General features: G+C 41.1%; 2 protein-coding genes across 2 annotated transcripts; one reads left to right on the forward strand and one right to left on the reverse strand.

Annotated features, from left to right (window-relative positions):
- Positions 1-1,281: 1,281 nt before the first annotated feature.
- Positions 1,282-13,761, reverse strand: dcaf13 (ddb1 and cul4 associated factor 13). Its single transcript, XM_035164397.2, has 11 exons — positions 13,545-13,761; positions 12,701-12,900; positions 11,717-11,824; positions 11,511-11,600; positions 10,972-11,127; positions 10,781-10,858; positions 10,587-10,669; positions 10,312-10,476; positions 7,853-7,988; positions 2,585-2,748; positions 1,282-2,088 (listed from the first exon to the last, which is right to left on the reverse strand). The coding sequence occupies exons 1-11, from the start codon at positions 13,612-13,614 to the stop codon at positions 2,001-2,003; spliced, it is 1,338 nt and encodes a 445-aa protein (XP_035020288.1). The 5' UTR covers positions 13,615-13,761; the 3' UTR covers positions 1,282-2,000.
- Positions 13,762-14,768: 1,007 nt separating this feature from the next.
- LOC118114067 (mitochondrial folate transporter/carrier) lies at positions 14,769-19,152 on the forward strand. The gene is made up of 7 exons (XM_035164280.2): positions 14,769-15,255; positions 15,480-15,630; positions 15,749-15,834; positions 16,457-16,611; positions 17,814-17,927; positions 18,142-18,287; positions 18,390-19,152. The coding sequence occupies exons 1-7, from the start codon at positions 15,060-15,062 to the stop codon at positions 18,511-18,513; spliced, it is 972 nt and encodes a 323-aa protein (XP_035020171.1). The 5' UTR covers positions 14,769-15,059; the 3' UTR covers positions 18,514-19,152.
- The last annotated feature ends 38 nt before the right edge of the window (positions 19,153-19,190 follow it).

The raw sequence follows: 19,190 nt of genomic DNA on the forward strand, positions 1-19,190 counted from the left end.
AGGACTTTTTGATTTCATGTTCAGATGGTGCAATGCTTTTACTCAAAACCCATTGCACACAAATAGCCCCTGTTGTGCTTAGATTTGCTCTGCTTGTGCTCAAGCTTTGCACTTGGACTGAATATGTTTTGTTGCTTAGACAGATTTTCTTGCACTGAAGCTACTTCTGTGCACCCGTCAGCACTGGAGTTGTTTTGTGAAAAAAGTACCAACAGTAGAACTCCAGGTGTAACGATGACAAATGAAATTGTCCTGCCCTAGTTGTAGGTTCGTTAGCTGGACTTCATTAAGAGTCCGGTGTGGAAGTGCACGAACCCAGTTAAAGTGACCACATGTATGTAACTCACAAAATAAAGCAAACACAACGAGGGTAGGACATTTCATTTCACGTGCACACAAAAGCAGTAGGAAAGCAGGAGAAGATTAGCTGTAGTGGGAACGCAGGACATCTGTCTGAGCAACAAAATATCCGAGTGCAAGCGCACAGTGTGAGCACGAGAATAGAAAATCTAAGTACAAGTAGGTAAACAGTAGTTTTGAGAGAAAGCATAACAATCAGAACTTTAAACCAATAAGTCATGCTCTTACACCAAAAGACCACGCTCTTGAATAAAGAAAAAACAGTTACATGTGTCATGTCAAGCACATTTTCTAACTTTTAAAGTAACTTTTAAGAAAGAAAAAAAATTCCCTGTCACAAGCTTTTACAATGAGAATATTTTCAATTTTTCTGTAGGTAAAATTTTGGCCTGACCCATGATATTAAAAAAATGCTCAGAAAACTTTAATGGATACACTTTAAGGTTTTAATAAGATATTGATATTAATCATTAGTTGCAGCCCTATTTCAAAAGTGAATTGTAGACGGAATTGGTCATCATACAGAACTGGGCTCATAGGCTCACTGCAAATGCCACAAGACTCAATTATTACTAAAAACAGAACTGACACCAGCTCCACACATCAATCAGTCTTAGATTACACCAGTGTTTGTGTCAACCCTGCTGCCCACCCACCATAGCCACATCTTGTATTTCTCAGCTGTGTCCCCAGCTGAAAGTCCCTCCACTTGATCCCCAGCACTTTCCCACAGACAGCCGGTGTGCTCTCGGTGTCTCAGGCTGCAGCGTTGATCGGATTTGAAGGACAACATTAAGAGGATAGAGTCTCTACCTGATTAGGCTTGTAAGTAAATTAGCACCAGTGCAGTGATCTGCTCCAACAAGTCAAACAACAAGTTGAAATTCTGAGAGATTTAGATCATTACTCTTCCAAACAACATGTTTTCACCACACGTCTTTTTTATTATAAATACACATCATTGAACAGTTTGGCCATCCCATACATATAGATATGTTTTTTTAAAAACATTACCTAGTCTGTAGGGAATTAGGTTTAACAACAGAGAGGAAATGTTTTCTGATGTCTAGTACAATAAAAAAAGAAACCAGCCAGTGTGATAGGGAGGAGGTCATGTGTCTATTCAAAACAGATAAATACAGTTTTATCTTTAGACGTGATGGGAAACGCATAATATGACCTGAATCCTTAAAGACACAAGGAACATAATTTGTTACAATTAATAGATTCAACTGAAGGGACATTCAGTTTAATCCATCCTTAATTTATTCAACAGTTGGGGAATCTTGGCTCCTGTTATGGAAAATGCAAACTTGCAGAGTAAATAATGTGATTAGTCCAGAAGTTAGACCAAAATCCGGACTAAAAGAAATCCTAACAATAAACTGAAATTAATGAAAAAAAGCAAAGCTTCTCTTACATAGTAGCAGCAGGTGAACACAACATACTATTTGTTCTTCTTGTATGAGATGATCTGTGTCCTTGAGTGATGCTTAGCTCCCACCTTCCCACAATGAACAAGTTGTGGTGTTTTTTTATTCTCAAGTCAGATCATTCTGAACAAGTCCCATGCGGGTGCGATCTTGAGCTCATCTCCTGCTGACAGTCCCCGGGTTCTCCATTCTCTTCTGGGGCTCCGTTTATTTCAACACAGTGACGACATGCTTCTCCTTCTCAGACACCACAGGAACACTTCCTGGTTTGCTGTGCTTGCGGACGTTCCTCTCCCTAAAAAGCAAAGAAGAGTTTGAGAATACAGGAAATTCAGGTACGAATGGGAGGAGGGGGTGAGCAAATAAAAATGAGGAAGGAAGAGATTGGATATGAGACTATTGACCCAACACCTACGTCAGCGACCGCACTAATGTACCCTTAAAATAATGCATAACACACACATGGTAAATCATTCACAAGTCCAAACACACGTCTGACATATCACTGTCCTGCCTGTAATTACAAACCAGAGCTGTGGACTGAGCTATGAATCACTGACCACAGGGCAAACTGGAACAATCAATCCACCAAACAAGCTGTAAATGTGCATGGGAGGTCTGTTGAGACAGTGTCATGTTGGGGCAGTCCGATCTGTGTGATTTTCCATTAGGCTGGTGTGACTGCATAGATCAGTCCCCATTGCCTCTACATGGAGGTAGAGGGAACTTCATTCCTGTAGCTAAGTTCAAGGTTCAGTTCCTACAGCAACATTAACACAATGGAAACTTACTTCCTACGGCGAGCCTCTTTCATGGTCCGCAGCTCTTTGGTCTCGTGGTAGATGCTCTTGGGTAGATGTCGGTGGTGAGCGATGCGTCGGATCTGCGGGTGGTGCTGGAACTTCTCCTTCAGCTTCTGGCTGTAGTTGACGGCCGCTCTCTCTCTGGGGGCCAGCTAAATGACACCACAGTGGAAGAAATGACGACAGAGAGTCAAGCAACAAGCGACAACTATGGAAAGATCCAGTGGGAAAAGAGAAATGTGGCATCACAAGACAGTGTGGAGAAGAAATAAATGCTGTGGTGGTCTCCAAACTAAATAGCCACCCAGTCTGTCTGCAGTTAGAAAGATGGCTGATTCCTGAACTACCAGTATTATGGGCAACGTTTGATTTGATTTAAACAATTTCATTGATTTCTCAGAATTCCTGGATTTTGATGAAAAGAAAATAATGTTAAGGGGACTAATATTTATGAGTGTGTAAAATTTAAATATATAAAATAAAAGTCTGGATCTCATGGATTTGAATGGGATTTCTTTATGGGGACTGTTGGGCCTTGGCACATGCATGCACTCCACTAAGTGCCATTCTAGTTTCTTATGATCTTCATGGAAATGTTAATTTGGCCAAGTTGTTTTGGAGTGGTTAAAAAATTATAGTATTTATGTTAGCATGTTACCAGCCCAACAAATGTGACCGACCCAAAACCAAATTTCATATCAAAATTGAGTCCGAACCAACCCGGCCCATGGTCCTGTATCCACACTCTAGCTCTCCACATGGTATCTTCATCGCCCTGTACATTAATAAGGAAATATTCACTGGCTCCAGATACTACATCTGACCAAAACATTGTTTGGCGGACAAACCCCATCCGGCTGCAAATGAGTTGTTTTCACACGTTTTGTTCAGATTAAAGAAAATATAACACATTGGTGAATACAGTAGGTGTCAGTAGGTGGAGTTTATGATTTTGGAACAATGGCTAGCTGCATGCCCCAGTTTCCAGTTTTTGCTAACAAACTGTAGCTTCATAGTTTGCAATCATCATTAGAGAGGCATTAATCGTTCTTCTTACGCTCGACAAGAAAACCAAGACTATATTTCCAAAAATGTTTCTTCTGAGACTGTCACGACTGACATGGCCACATGAGGGTTTTTTCAGGTAGACACACATTGTTCTAGAGAAGGGATTATCAACCTGGGGGTCCCAAGATAATTTCTAGGGGTTGCCAGATGGTTGTACAGAAAAATAATATGTTTGGAATAAAATGACATATTTTGGACAGGAAATTGTTTGTTGGTTTTTGTAATGAATTGTCTGCACCAGAGATAAGATCTGCTTTAGAGTGAATGCAATGTAGTGGTATTTGTAAATGAGGAGGTCCAGAGTCAGGCCAGAGAGGGTCACGTGCACCAGCCCGATAGTACGGCTTGGTTGTGACTCGATAGGGTTGAGGACCAAGGTTTCAGAACTAAAGGCTAATTCTGTAATTTTTCTACTGTCTCTACTGAAGATCAGAGCAGGAAGGAGAACACAACTCATGTAACTCCTCATGAAAATGAGCCTGAGGCCTTATTACAGGTATTTAACTTATATCATTTCCAGCATCTGAGGTTCCTGTGGTGAGGTAAACGTTATCTCAAATGTCTTGATTCCAGTGATGAGTATTTTCCGCAGACAAATGTAAATCTAGGGTGGTGGCGACTATATTATTTTACATTTGCTGCTTAATCTGAGACTAACAATCTTTAAACCGTTAGTGTTGTGTTTTACATCATAAGATGTTGGTGGATACAGTAAGCAGCAACTCTAGCTTGACAACGTCCTCATTCAGATCTGAGTTGATGTCTATTAAAAAGACACCAGCTCGACAACATTGCTCCCTCTCCATCTCTCATAAAAACCAGCAGTTAGTCGGACTGGCCTTGGCTCCGTCCGCCCTCATCGAAAGCTCTTATTCTAATTAAAAGCAATGATTTCTCTCTGATTCAGTTTGTTGGAGAAGACCTATTAGATGCTGATCCCGTTGGACTACACCAACTCCCCTCAGATACACACAGCCTGCTAAACAGTGTTTGTATGATCTCAACAAGGTGGATATGAGAGAGCAGACGATCGCGCTTCACTTTAGAGGAATCATATTTAGTGAGGCTGACAGAATCAATGGATTCAATTGAAAATGCAACAGAGGTGTTACTTTCCAGGAAACAGCACTATGCACCATGGTGAGAAAAAAAACTTCTGGAGACGAATGAAAGCAACATAAAGACAGAAATTAGAAAATAGCTGCTTAGAGAGACTGTGTGAAAATCCCGGAATGTTTATTATTGAAAGTGAAAAGGGTAAATCTTCTTCTCTACCTTAAGTTGACTGGGCTACAACAAGGTGCCAACTGTAATCTACCAGGAAAAAAGAACATCCTGTCTACACTTCTGGATGAAAAAAAAAAAAAAGGAGCAGGACTTTAACTGCGGATGAAGCAGACTTGAGAGACGGGTGAAATGAAGCAACAAACATAATGGCTTGAATCAAAGAGGTGTCATTGTCATTTGAAACGTAATGTCTGCTCTGTGCGATTGAAATTATGCCTTGATACCAAGTCGGTGCCAAACGTCACGGTACTATTCTTTTAACGGTACTGTAGGTTCACAACAGAACTGGCCCGCCGCTGCAGGATGGCTGCTGCCGCTGCTTCGAGGGAGGCACACATTGCTTGTCCGTTGTCTTTGTACTCTGCCGTATTGCCCTGCTGCATGTCCTCACTCCTCACTCCCCCACTGACCTTCACTCACTTTGCGTGTTGAATGTGGACACTGACACTGGTCAGAGGTTCTTGGGACCAGTGCAGTGCTTAGGGTTTGCTTTGAGTTTGTTTGGTTCGCTCTGGAGTTAGGGCTGGGCAATAAAACGATAAAGATAATTATCGCGATATATAACTTTTCCTCGATAGAAATATAAGACATTCTCGATACAACGTCAACAAACTTATTCCATGTTTTGACAGACAACACGAACAGCAAATGATAATGAGAATAGCGCCGCAGAGAACCAATGAGGTGGCTGGAATAGAGTTACATCCACGTCAGGTTAGGTTGACACACAGAGCAATGTGTTTGGGCTCCTGCGCAGAGGTGTGGACATTTCCGATTCTTAGATGCAGGGCGATGCGGATGTGGTAGACTCAGACGCATTGATAATACATAAAATATAATCGATTCATGTTTTCCGCTACGTTCATTGTTTTAGCGGGTTTCCACTGCTGAATAATTATAACCACCGCTGCTTCAGGATCAGGACAGACGCTCATTAAAGGTCGGGTCCTCCTGTACTCTGCTGTCGGAGTCCTCCTCACTCACTGATCACAAGTTATTAGGACACGTAGAGTACTGTTTACTTTGTGTTTGTTTGATTCGCTCTAGAGACTCGCGTTTAAACACACAGTGCGAAAGCATCCCCCTGCTGTGACGCGCACAGCCAGGACATCAGGGTTAAAGTGACCGGAACCATCTGGATTCATGATCCAACATCGATTAATAACTAAATAAATGCGGTTATCAGTTTGAAGAGGGTCAGAGACGAGCGCGTGCACACACACTCCTGCAGACATTACGCAGATTACGATGTAACTTAGTGTTTTAACTTCATTGTTTATCCAGGAACATAAATATTAATTCAGCAGGTTTTTATAAAGATCAGTTCTAAGTGTGAGTGATTAGAAAACTTTAGAATAGCAGAGTCCCTTGTTGACCAGTGCAGAGTAATGCGCCTCAGTGCAGTGGCGCTCATTTTATTTATATTGCGATATATATTGCTATCGACTTATATGAAAAAGATTATCGTGATAAGAGTTTTTTCCATATTCCATATAATCTGGAGTCCGACACAGACAAACTGTGTGAACACAGCTGTTATCATTGCAAACTATTGCAAGTGACAGAGACTTTGCAAGTATGCTACTATAATTGACAAAGCTACAAAATTTGATTTGTAAGAAAACCACAATTAACCTGCTATTTTATTAGGCCATAAACACCTTAATATATTAATTTATTCTGAATTTATGTATTTGATCAATGGACATGACATAAGTCACGTCAGTGTCAATCAATTCAAATGCTTAAAAAAATATTCAGGGAGTGATGAGTCAAACAGAACAAATACATTTGTATTGACTGAGAATAAATAGGAGCCGATTGATTCAACATCCTGTTCTAAAATACAAAGTATCTAATTTAAAACTGGACTCAAAGGCTGCTGCCTATAAAGTTTTTAGAGAAAAAAAAACGAGTGGTGTGTTTGCAGCAGCTGATGGAGAAGTCCCGATCAGTTCAGACACGCGAGAAGTCTTGAATCAGCATTTCAGCATTTCTTGATAATTAAAGTACAACTTGATTGTTAATGCTTCATTATGGTCGAGAGTAGCCCGCTTTAAGTGATTGGCCGATTTAAACTGCTGATAGGAGCAGCCCTTGTCTGATCTCTTTAAGTGCAAAGCTTGCGAATAAATCTTCTCTCACACAGTGACAGTAAAACAAGTGCCAAAAGCGGGCCAATTTTCCACTCCGGAGCTGCATTAAGAGAATAAGCAAGAGAGAATCTGATTAGGGATGAAAGATGACTGCTGGAGATGGCACGCGAGAAGCCACGGGTCTTTATTACCGAGTCATGACTCGTATTTGGGCCACTGACACACTCCCCGGCATTTTACTGGAGCTTTATTTGTTAGTTAGTTGAGAATAACACAAGAATGAGGCCATTGGCTAACCCAGTGATCTGATAAAATAGATGGGGTAGTCACTAACAAAACAAAGATATACTAAAAGTCAGAGAGGATGTGTAAAACAACTGCACGTGCCTTTGAGTTTTGGTTTTGGTTTTTTTTGGACTTCCACCTGACACAAGAGCTGCTGTGCCAATTAGTACATTGTACTTATTGAGAGTGATTCTACCCTAAGTCAGCATTCATCAGGGCATTTGGCAACAGCAGTGCGGTAACTCCTGGCATCGTCACCCACACTAACCCAGCTGAGATGGGCGCAGGGCCATGGCAGTGTCGAAAAAATGCAGCTAACTCATAAAACACATTCAGATTATACACTGGAAGGAGATACAGTATACAGTATGTCCGGCAGAAGAGGGAAATACAGCTATTGATTGGTCGCAGAAATTGTGATGAGGGAATTATCAAAAAGCAGCCAATCAGAAGCAAGTTGTCTTGAATATGAAACCATGAATGCAGGAATGTGATGTAGAAAAGACGAGGCGGGACTCACCATTCCTAGTTTCTCAGCTGCGTTGGCTTTCCACAGTCGGATGTTCATTTCGTCAGAGCCACTCAGGACGTACTTGCTGTCTGACGACCACTTGATGCAGATGACATGTTGCATGCGTTTGGTGTGGTACACTTCCCTGAATGTAAAAAAAGTAAAGACAAAACAATGAAAATAAGGAAGTGCAAGGTCTCTACTAGCAGTTAGGAAAATAACAAAAACTAAAATTTGACTCAATTCAAGCACTTTTCCTCTTAAAAAGTATGAGAAAACGTACATGTCCAGGTCTTCTTGAAGGACACACACAAATGGTTTTTTGCTCAAACGCCCCAAACAACAGGACAACATTGTTATTATGCACTTTCTAAAAAAACGCTGTTGTGAAAAATGGTAAAGGTAAAAATAAATGACTCAGTTAGGGTAAGATCCCAGTTTGAGTTAAAATTACTACTTCATTGAGGCAGGGAAAAATTGCAGTCCGGAACCGACGTTGACTGTTTATAGGAAACTGGACAAATATAACCGTGACTACTTTGTTAGGGTTGGAGAACCTCCACCATCATTATTAGAATAGTTAGGACATATTTACGGCTATGAACAATTGCAGTCATGGTTAAAAGGATTGACTATTGATAGAAAACATTAAATCATTTAAATCATACTGTCGGTGCAGTGTATTGGATGTAGTGGATTTATGGTTCACTTAAAAAGGTTTACTTCCGGTTAGTTCTTGTGGATTATGAAGTAATCTTGTTTTTCCACATACAAATAATAGAACATTTCCATGGTGCAGATATGATCAAGGTGCAATATATAACATTTATAATTTGACAACATTAAACAACTGTGTTCAATTCAGGTGAGTCAGTGGCTGGTTTTATCCACACTGGCTCCATAACTGCTATAAAACAATTATATATATATATATATATATATGCAAGTTTCAGGTGATTTCAACTGTTCCTACACTACATACCGTTTATGTGGTTCGGACCTACCCACTCTGTGATGCTGTCTGGCAACATGCCCCAGTAACTGTAACACAACATGTGTGTGTGCTATTTGTTCTGGAGCCTGACAAGTGTATAAACAATATGTACCATTTTGCACATAGCAACCAAACAATGGCACTGTGTTTTGGGCTAAGACAGTCAGTCAAAACAAGCACCCCCACAACAGCTTCAGGCAACTATCTACTATTATCAGCTATGTAAACCAATAGACCTTTTTTTTTTTTTTTACAGTAGGCAGTGACAGTAGTCATAATAGAAAAAGCGCAGGACTTATTTATAACATTACCAATGGCTCTGTTCTATTCAAGAGACCCATGACGATGTGACAATGAGCCCAAAAAAGCATTCAAACATCATTACTTTCAGTATTGACTCCTGAGCTTTTACTAGAGGGACATGTGACGTTGTCTTTTATGAAAAAGGCCAACTACAAACAATGATAGGCTGAGGTCTAAAGCCCGATTATTTAAAGCAGACCCATATCAGTGAAAACCAAATTTTTCGAGGGGGTTCATGTTTACTGTAATGACCTGTTTGATTTCAAAATATTCAATCTAGCAGCACGAGACCGTCTGAAGTCGTTTGTCTCCTGATCCAGCAGAGGGCGATCACTGTCACCTTGACCTATTACCTGCCCTCTTGAGGCATCCGTAAAGTGACTCAGTATTGTTACGTTGTTTTGCTACGACAATGGTGGACGCTAGCAAGCAAAGCCGTCCTGAGCGAACAATCACAACACCAAAGCATCTGAGAATCGGCTTGTGGAAGTGTTTTGGGTTCTACGCCATAGTTTGCTAAGTAACAATCAATGGTGAGGCTGTTTGTCAACATTTTAACATGCAATCGGTGAGCTCAACTGTTAGCTGTCCAACCGAGTGAGGCAAGTAGATGTACTTTATACATTCCAGAAACAAAACTACCAATAAATATTAGCCACTATATTATCCCACTGAAACCAGATGCAACATATACATATATATTGGATGAGATGTACGCCTGCTGTATATGGTGTTGTCAGTGACCGATGATGTGCATTGTGAGTGGCTGAAATGCACATCAGGAATACCAAATGCAGATGGAAAAGTTATTGACATGTTGGCAAATGTTCTTATTTACAGTCATATCCAGGTTCCAAGGCAAAAGCAATGACTCATAACAAAAGCCAAATGGATAAGCTTCCACATGTTTGATATTTGATGTTTCTATCTGCTGAAAAATAAAGGTTTTAGGGCAGTTCTTCAGAAAAACCCCAAGGTTTTCAAATGGTGCTGAGCTTTTAGTGCTTTTTTGAAGAGCATCCCAGGTCTAATTGGTTAAAAGGAAAACGTGTTCCTCTGACTCCACTGTGGCACCAGAGCTGACATGCTTCATGACTACAGACCAGTGATAACATCACAGTAAAACTATAAAGCAGAGACTAGGACTATCATTTTCCCTGGCGTTACTGACTTGCTGTGGCCGGCGTCCTTGGGGAAGATGCGGATGGTCTTGTCAAAACTGGCAGATACAAAATCTTTCCCAGTGGGAGAGTAGTCCACGTCCAGCACTGCTGAGACATGGTCCATGTGCACTGTGACTGGCTGGTTCAGGTACCTCATGTCGTATGTGTAGAGGCTGGTGAGACACACAAATCAGGCCTTTTAGTGACACTGCTTACAAAAAAGTCAGAATATAAATGTCTCATTGAAAGTTTACACATTGATGTGATTCATTCTTCGACTCACTTGTAGTCCTCATTTGCACAGGTGAAATAATATGCTTCCATAGGATTCCAGCATAGCGTGTTGCTCCTCATTGTCATGATAACCTGAAAAAGGAAATGAAAACATGCAGCAGTTATATTTCTTATCGTTGCCTTGTACAGAAGCGGGCAGAGAAGAAGGCTCGTTCCTGAAACAACCTAATGACTAATGCCCACCTTTTTGAGAGGTGCAGATTCTCTCATGTCATACAGAACGATACTTCGGTCAGAGGCACAACTTGCAAGAAGTTCAGTCTGTGGAGAGACACAACCGATTTAAAAAGTATCTGTGGGGTGGCAGGTTTAGATAAGTCTGACAATAAGTGTGAACCTGGAACACTGTTGTGTGTGTTATCTGAGTGTCTCACCTCCACCGGGTTGAAGCGGACAGAGCTGAAGCTGTCTACGCCCCAGGTGAAGGAACGGATTGGGCTACTCCTCTGCTCGTCCCAGATGTCCACCTGCTGGCCACATGTTGCAAGCACATTGTCCTTCTGATGATGGTCCAGTCCTGTGAACACAGTCTACGAGAGACAAGAATTGTTATCATAATTTGACCCTTCACTGATGTACGATGATGCAACTACAATTGTCCTTGATTATTATATAGTAACTTATAACCCTGTTATAAACACAGTGAAAGTATATTACTATAAATACAGAACACATTAAAAGCAAAGAGAATAAAAATAAGAGAAATTAAAAATATTATTTAACTCAAATTTGAATGGGTTCTTCTTTGTGTCATGCCCCTGCCCTCCACTGAATTTCATGGAGATCGGTTCAGTAGTCTTTGAGTAATCCTGCTAACTAGCTAACAAATGCTGATGAAAACATAACCTCATTGGTGGAATTAAAAAAGTGAAAAATATCCATAACAATTATAGCAGATGGTCACAGATCATACCTTGCCCAGAATAGTGTTGAGCGGCTCCTCTTCCTCTCCGTAACCTGGTGCCTCCATTTTCCACTGTTTGATTGTCTTGTCGTCACCAGCCTGTTTTACATACAGCATAACAATGAGTCAAACAAACGCTAGGAGGTCAGTTAAAAAAAACAACTTTTAATGAGTATTTCTAAAAACTTTTTAATGTTGTAAAAAGAAATAGTCACCGTAAAGAAGGAAGTTCCACAATGGCGCACGACCATTCCCCGGACAAAACCTTCATGTGCTTGGAGTGTGCGGACACATTCCCGTTTGGTCAGATCCCACACTTTCACCTGAGGATCAAATTACACATCCTGTCAGTGTTGTGTGTACAATGTCACACTTCATATCAAAGATGTTCCAATTCCAACTTCAGAAATAACTACGATACTGCCAAAAATGCCGGGTCAGGCCTCAGAGAGCAAGTGAGACTAACGAGCGACCAGCACAACAGTGAACAAATCTAAAAGAAAACAAAGACACCAATAAATGTGGCAGGAGAGTTTGTGGGGATAAGAGCAGACACTGGTGTGTGGGTTGTCAAGAAAAGCATGTGACCTCTGCAGCAGAGTTAATACATCTCATCCTCTCCCTGTCTGTTGCACCTGGCTGCTCCACCTCTCGCCCCAAATAATGCAGAGAATTTGTTGCTGATGTGAACGCACAGAGAACCTGTTGTGCATGTGTGAAAGGCAAACTCTGGGTAAACTCTGTAACCAATTCTTCAGATTTTACCTGCAGGTCATGTCTGAAAAAGGTTTTAGTTTTATATTATATTAAACAAAACTGTAAGACCCCTAACAGTACATATGTGAACACAAGAGTGAATAAAAGCAAAGGATAAAATCTGATTAGTGAGGGATAGATAAGATGTTATATATGGAATATTAATCTAAATAAATGTGAGGTATATTCCTGTTTATACAACAATGATAACAATCATCATGTTCATACAAGAACAATAGCATAGAGCTGATAAAATACGTTTATGTAAGTTGCTATTTTTTACATGTACTGGTTTCTGATCGGTTCTCTGGATCAGCCGATACACAAAGTCCAGGTATTAGAATCGATATCAGGAAGGGAAAATGGTGTCGGAACATCTCTAGATCAAATTGCTAAAATCTAATTATCTGAAGCAACACATGTATATCCTGGCGGTTGGTTACCTCTCCATCACAGGAGCCAGACAGCAGGGTGGCGAGGCTCCTTGTGTGCTTGGCCATGCAGTTCACACCATCCCTGTGCCCGTCCAGAGAGGCCAGGAACGGCTTGGCAAACACCCTCTCCAGCTTGGTGGCATTCAGAGCCCGGCAGTACTCTCTGTTCACCTCAAATGGATGCAGGGTTGGGTCATAGTTTCTAGGGACTAAAGACGGAGGAGTCACTTGTTAATGAGCTGATTGCAACAATACGGTCCCATGAGGATGAAAGTAAAACTGTGTTTTTAAAAAATGATGCCAACGTTACTTTCAAGTGGGTTAAATTGATGAATGTGGGGATATTTTGCAGCCCCTTGTATTTAATTAACTGTTTACTCGTGATTCACCTAATACCATATGTTGGGTCCTGCACACAAACTGTAAGGTAATTCAACTTTACGCATGTTGTGTGCTAAAGTTGTCACTACTATAGGATGTGAAATCAGAATCGAGTTTTATTGCCAAGCAGGTTTACACATAGAAGGAATTTGCTGTGGTGTGTTTGTGCAATTATAAATATAGAACATATAATAATAGGAAACGAAAGTTAAATATAAAATTAAAATAATACTATAGGCAGGAGGGACATGTGTCATATTAAAGTTTACAGACAACAGAAAACTATATCGTCACAACGTAACTGTAAATGCTACGTGCTGTGCTACACGTGCTATGAAGTGTGTGTATTTACTACAGTTCGCGTGTCTGTGTTTTAGGAGCTGTTTGATAAGCAAAGACCAGTTAGCATCCTGCTAGCATCCCGTTAGCTAAACTGTGTCTAGCTTGTATGAGTTTAAAGTTTATCTCTTACCACGTTGAATGTCCAGCTTTGTTTCCCGGACATAGTCATCCGGGTTCCGCGAGAGAACTTTGACTTTCATTTGGTAGCAGAGTCGAACAGGAATCAGACTTTGAGAAACGCACTTGTGTTAATTTAAACAACACAAATATTAGCAAGCATTGGTTTTTCCAGCCATGTGTGTGGAAGAAGAAGAGATTACAGTTGTCGCCGCGTTGCATTGTGGGATCTCCAGTCCTCCCGGTTGTGTCACAGAAAAGTAAGAATGTAGCATGGGACAGACCGGAAATAACACCAGCAGTTCTTAAAACGCATAATGTATTTTAGGCATAGACTGTTTTAGGCCAGTGTGTGTGGGTGTGTGTGTGTGTGTTAAAAATGAATGGCGTATCTGTATCTAAATAAACGTTTAGACCAACTTTTGCTACATGAGTTCATTTAGGGGATCAATCATTTCTCTTTCGGCCAGTATAAAAAAGCACAGTATCTCTTATAACCTACACTAACATTAGTAGTGTTACCTGAGGTGTGGCCAAAATTGGTTGGCAAAACTAATTATAATTATAAACTTATTTGTATGGCACCTTTCAAGTTCTTTACAATATAACAGCTGATGCAAGTAGGTCAAATCCTAAATAAAATGTAACAAGATAAAACACTATAAATAGTTTTAACAATACAATAGTATAGATAATACCATACAGAAGAGTCAGTTATAATAGATTTAAAAGAAGATGCTTATTGTACCTGCCTGGGTGATAGACTGTATGGTCCGAGCTCTCCAGGCAGGGAGTTCCACTCCTGTACAGTAAAAGCTCAGTAACCTTTAGAGACATGTTGTGATTTTGAAACAGTTAGTAGGACCATGCTTGAGGATCTCAGGCAGCGATCATAGTTAGCAGATCGCAGATAGAGGCAGGAGCAGTCAGACCATTCAAGGCTACAAGCAGTGAGATCTTAAAATCAATTCCAAAACTCACAGGTAACATAGTGAAATATAGCAAGGATTGGTGTAATATGGTCACTTTCACATGACACAGAAAATCAATGTTGTGCTTTCACACAATTTACCCCGAGGGGAGCACGTATACAGTAAATAGAAAGGGACCCAAAATGGACCCCTGGGGGACCCCACAAATAGAGGGGCACTAAAGAGATTCCAGTGCGACATGATACCAAAAACTAGTTTTATTTTGGAGGTTTGGGCCGGAAGTGATCCTCAGAAAATGTGTTAGCTTCACGCCAACTCTCTTCCAGTAGCAAGGTCGAGCAGAGGCACCTCAACGTGACATGTTGTACAGTATCACATTCCCACATGTCGGAAACGTGCTTCTCTTTCTAACGTGAAACCAAAATGAGGAGGTTTCAAGGAGCGTGCAGCAGCTGCCCGCCATGTTTGGATTCTGCAGCAGTGGCAGTGAGTTATCGCCTGAGTGTTGTGTAGCAACATTTTAATTTTAGCTCTGAACACCGCTAGCTGACAGGAGCTATCTGACAGGAGCTAGCTTCGGTAAACCACCGGTAGACATGACCTCCTCTCCGAATCACGGCTCCGTTAACGTGGCAGAGACGGGACTGTCCGGCAAACCCGTGTCTCTTCTGGGACATGTCCAACACGTCCTCAGCCATGTGAGGATAGAGAACCTGGTGGCAGGACTGAGTGGCGGAGTGGTGTCCACACTGGTGCTTCACCCCCTGGACCTGGTCAAAATCCGGTTTGCAGGTACAGTTTGAAATCACGTGGAATGTAAATGTGATTGTCTATAGACCACTGTGTCCCACCAGGGAGTACAGCTGCATATCCTGTAATCAAATGGAAATACATGTGTGTGTGTTATAGATCTGATATACAGGATGTTTCAGTGCACTGTGTGTGCTTGTAGAATGTGACAGTAATTCATCAAATACAAATCTTTAGTGCTGATCTTGGATGTCTTTGTATTGCAGTGAGTGACGGTTTACAATTACGACCTCAGTACAGCAGCATAATGCACTGTATGAGAAGTGTGTGGCAGCAGGAGGGCCTGAGAGGACTGTATCAAGGAGTGACACCCAATGTGTGGGGTGCCGGAGCATCGTGGGGTCTCTATTTCTTCCTGTACGTAGGTGATAAGCACCCATTAAAAAAAACTGTTGATTCATGTGTGTGCATCATGACATTTGTTCTTGTGCCATTTGTAAAATGATCTGTTGACCCAAACTGTCCTCCCTCACAGCTACAATGCAATCAAGTCGTACATTAAGGAGGGTCGTCAAAGTGAACTGACCGCCACAGAACACCTGGTGTCTGCAGCCGAAGCAGGTTAGGACCACATTTATCTGAATTCTGTTGCCTCACACACACACACACACACACACACACACACACACACACACACACACACATTCAGCTCACAGTCAACAACAGCAGCTAGATAACACTGCTCCTGGCTGGCCTCAGCTCACAGGAGATTAGTCTGTGCCCCTTTTGTCCATTGCAGTCATGTGGGGTCACAAGAATCCATTTCCTGTTTGGCAAATTAAGTTAGGAGCTGAAAATGAGGCTTTTAACAGCATGAAAGCAAAATGATGCTTTAACACTCATATATGTAGATGTGTTAGTTGTGAGTGGAACCTAAAGGAATCCCTATCCATTTATATTGAAATATGACTTATATTACTATCATGCGACAACTATAGCAAGTCATATACAGCATTATTTTACAATCAACTTCACTTAAACCAGCTCTCTTCTCTAATTGACTCACGAGAACTCAACCACCTGATCCTGTCTGCAGGACTAAGATTCCGAGTTTGAAGTAGCTTGTTGTACTTGTTAACAGTCATGTGAGTCTGTTCAAGTGGCTACTGCATGTGCTTCAACAAGTATGTTTTAACATGTTTACAAGCCTCGCCGTGACAATTTCCTATTTGTCTTCACGCAGGCATCTTGACGCTGACCCTCACCAACCCAATCTGGGTCACCAAGACCCGGCTGGTGCTGCAGTACAATGCGGACCCAAACAGTAAACAGTACAAAGGGATGGTGGACGCTCTGGTCAAGATCTACCGCTATGAAGGAGTGCAGGGACTATACAAGGTTAAAGAACAGTGTCTTTTTGGACTTGTGTGTAATCCAGAAATACAAGAAAAGCTCATTTTCGTTTGTGGATAATGTAAATAATAAGTTTTTGTTTTTTTTGTGGAATGTCACCAGAGGACAAGTTGTAATAACTTGTTTCTATAACTGAATTTGCAGCACAGACTGCCCTAATGCCCTGTCCCAATTCCTCTCCTTTGGCCCTTACCCTAGATATGAAGTGCGCTTTGCTGGTAGTGGAGCCACAAGGCAGAGGGCTAGAAAATCTTCCCCTAGTAATTGGGACACCACTCGCTACGTCATCAGCAGCCAACCAACGTTATTACAGCGATAAACAATTTCAACTAACATTATTACATTCACAACCGTTATCAACCAACATTATAACAGTGACACATCTGATAACTGCAGGACAGACGGGACAGATTGATCTATTGATCAATACATTGTCAGTCAGCGTGTTACAAACATTACTCATTACTCTCACTCAGACAGTTTTCATGCTTGTTTTGATAGCGTGAATAGTGATTTTCCTGAAACACTGCGTATAAATTACATTTTCTTTTGCTACAGGATTAGAATAAGATATTGCGCTGGATTTAAAATTCTTAAGATTCTTACATTTATGATTATTTTACCCGCAGCGGTTGCCATCTTAATTCGCATCGTCCGTTCGTAAAGCATTCAGGAATTTCTGTCTACCCCTTCGTTTTTAGGGGGGTCCTGAAAACACTACGTTTGAAGAGGTGTTTGAAGGGCTAGATGGCCACTACCCCTAAATCACATAGAGAAATGGGACCAAAGTACCCCTTCATGGCCACGCACAAAACAAAGGGGTAGGGCTAAGAGGAGAGGATTAGGGGTGAAATGGGACAGGGTCCAAGTCTTGCTTGACTGTAATGAAATTTTTAGAAACATTAGTTTATTATTTAGTAATTGGTTCACCACTAGAGGGCGTTGCCTCCCTCTGTTGGTTCCTCTGTTAGTATGACACTAACCCCTGATAATGGTGTCAACTGACAGGATTTTTAGAGTTGCAGTTTTGCTCCTTCATTAATATTTATTATCGCATCACAACAATTGTTACCGGTTGTCAGCCTGACAGACAGAAAGTTATGGACCTGGTGTAGTAGGATTGTCTGTTGATAGTAATTCCTCCTGAATCAATTCAGGCTGATTAACAGTGTGTATACTTTTCAAAGGGTTATGTTCCCGGCCTGTTTGGCACATCGCATGGAGCTCTGCAGTTCATGGCGTACGAGGAGCTCAAGAGAGACTACAACAAATACAAGAAAGTACCTTCAGATGCAAAGCTGGTGAGTCATTAACCCCCGAGCCACAGGCAGACTGGAAACATGCTCAGTGTCAGTGTTAAACTGAAGCATGATGTTTGTAACTTTTCAGTTTAATAAAGAATGAGACCACGGTTGATAACTAGCAGTTGGAGAAGAAATGACTCATCAGTTTTCCTGCTCTGCTCATTTCTTAACCCCTCTCTCTTTTTCTCCATTCGTCTGTCTGTGTAAACAGAATGCGATGGAGTACATCACAATGGCAGCATTATCAAAAATATTTGCTGTGGCCACAACGTACCCGTATCAGGTGGTGCGAGCTCGTCTGCAAGACCAGCACAGTAGATACAATGGAGTTATTGATGTCATAAAACGCACATGGAGGTATGATAGTGATCTTCTTGATGTTTGAACTTGTCATCCTCTCATCAGTTTCTAAATGTGGTCCAGGCTGATTCAAGGTCATTATTTTCATGTTCTCCGCAGGAATGAAGGCGCCATTGGTTTCTACAAAGGCATCGTCCCCAACGTGTTACGAGTCACTCCCGCCTGCTGCATCACTTTTGTAGTTTATGAGAATGTGTCACACTTCCTGCTGGGAAGGAAATAAATGTGGCTGTAAAGAAGGACATTGGACAGCAGCAAAGACTCTTCGTGCCACACGAAGAAACGGAGAGAAACACATCAGACTGAACTCTCACAGAACATGTAAATGAGCCTATGTGAGAAGCATTCATTTTGACTGAAAATGAATAGAAAAAGCCACCACACAGAATAACAGAATTAGCAGTGGATTTTCTTTCTTTCACTGCAAGTTCTGGATTTCAGTAACGTGATAATGGGTTTCTGATTCATCCTGAACTTTGACCATGGTGGAGGGTTGTGCCGCCATTTGCCTTAATGGATTTAACGCTGTTTTGTTGGATGATCACCTTTTTTTTATGGCTTTTAAAAATAGTAATATTTCATCATAATGTAGTTATGTTTACATCTTGTGTTAGCTCGCAGCAGAAAGGGACATAGTCTGAAATGTGAAAAGCTGACGATCAACATCAAATAGAGATCTCAGGTTTCTAATTGCATGCACGCACAATATTAGTTTGTCTTTTAAATTATTTCTCTATGTGAAGAGCAAGAAAAAGATATGTTATTGCATGTAAACTCTCCAACGTGTCATTTTTTGTTGACATTTTCTTTGTTTTTTTTGCAGCTAATATTATGTTTTGTTATAAAACCCAAACAATCTCCATTTATCTCCATTGTCTCATGTGTCATGTAGACACCTTG

This window comes from Hippoglossus stenolepis, chromosome 8 (genome assembly GCF_022539355.2).
Source record: "Hippoglossus stenolepis isolate QCI-W04-F060 chromosome 8, HSTE1.2, whole genome shotgun sequence".
Taxonomy (NCBI): domain Eukaryota; kingdom Metazoa; phylum Chordata; class Actinopteri; order Pleuronectiformes; family Pleuronectidae; genus Hippoglossus; species Hippoglossus stenolepis.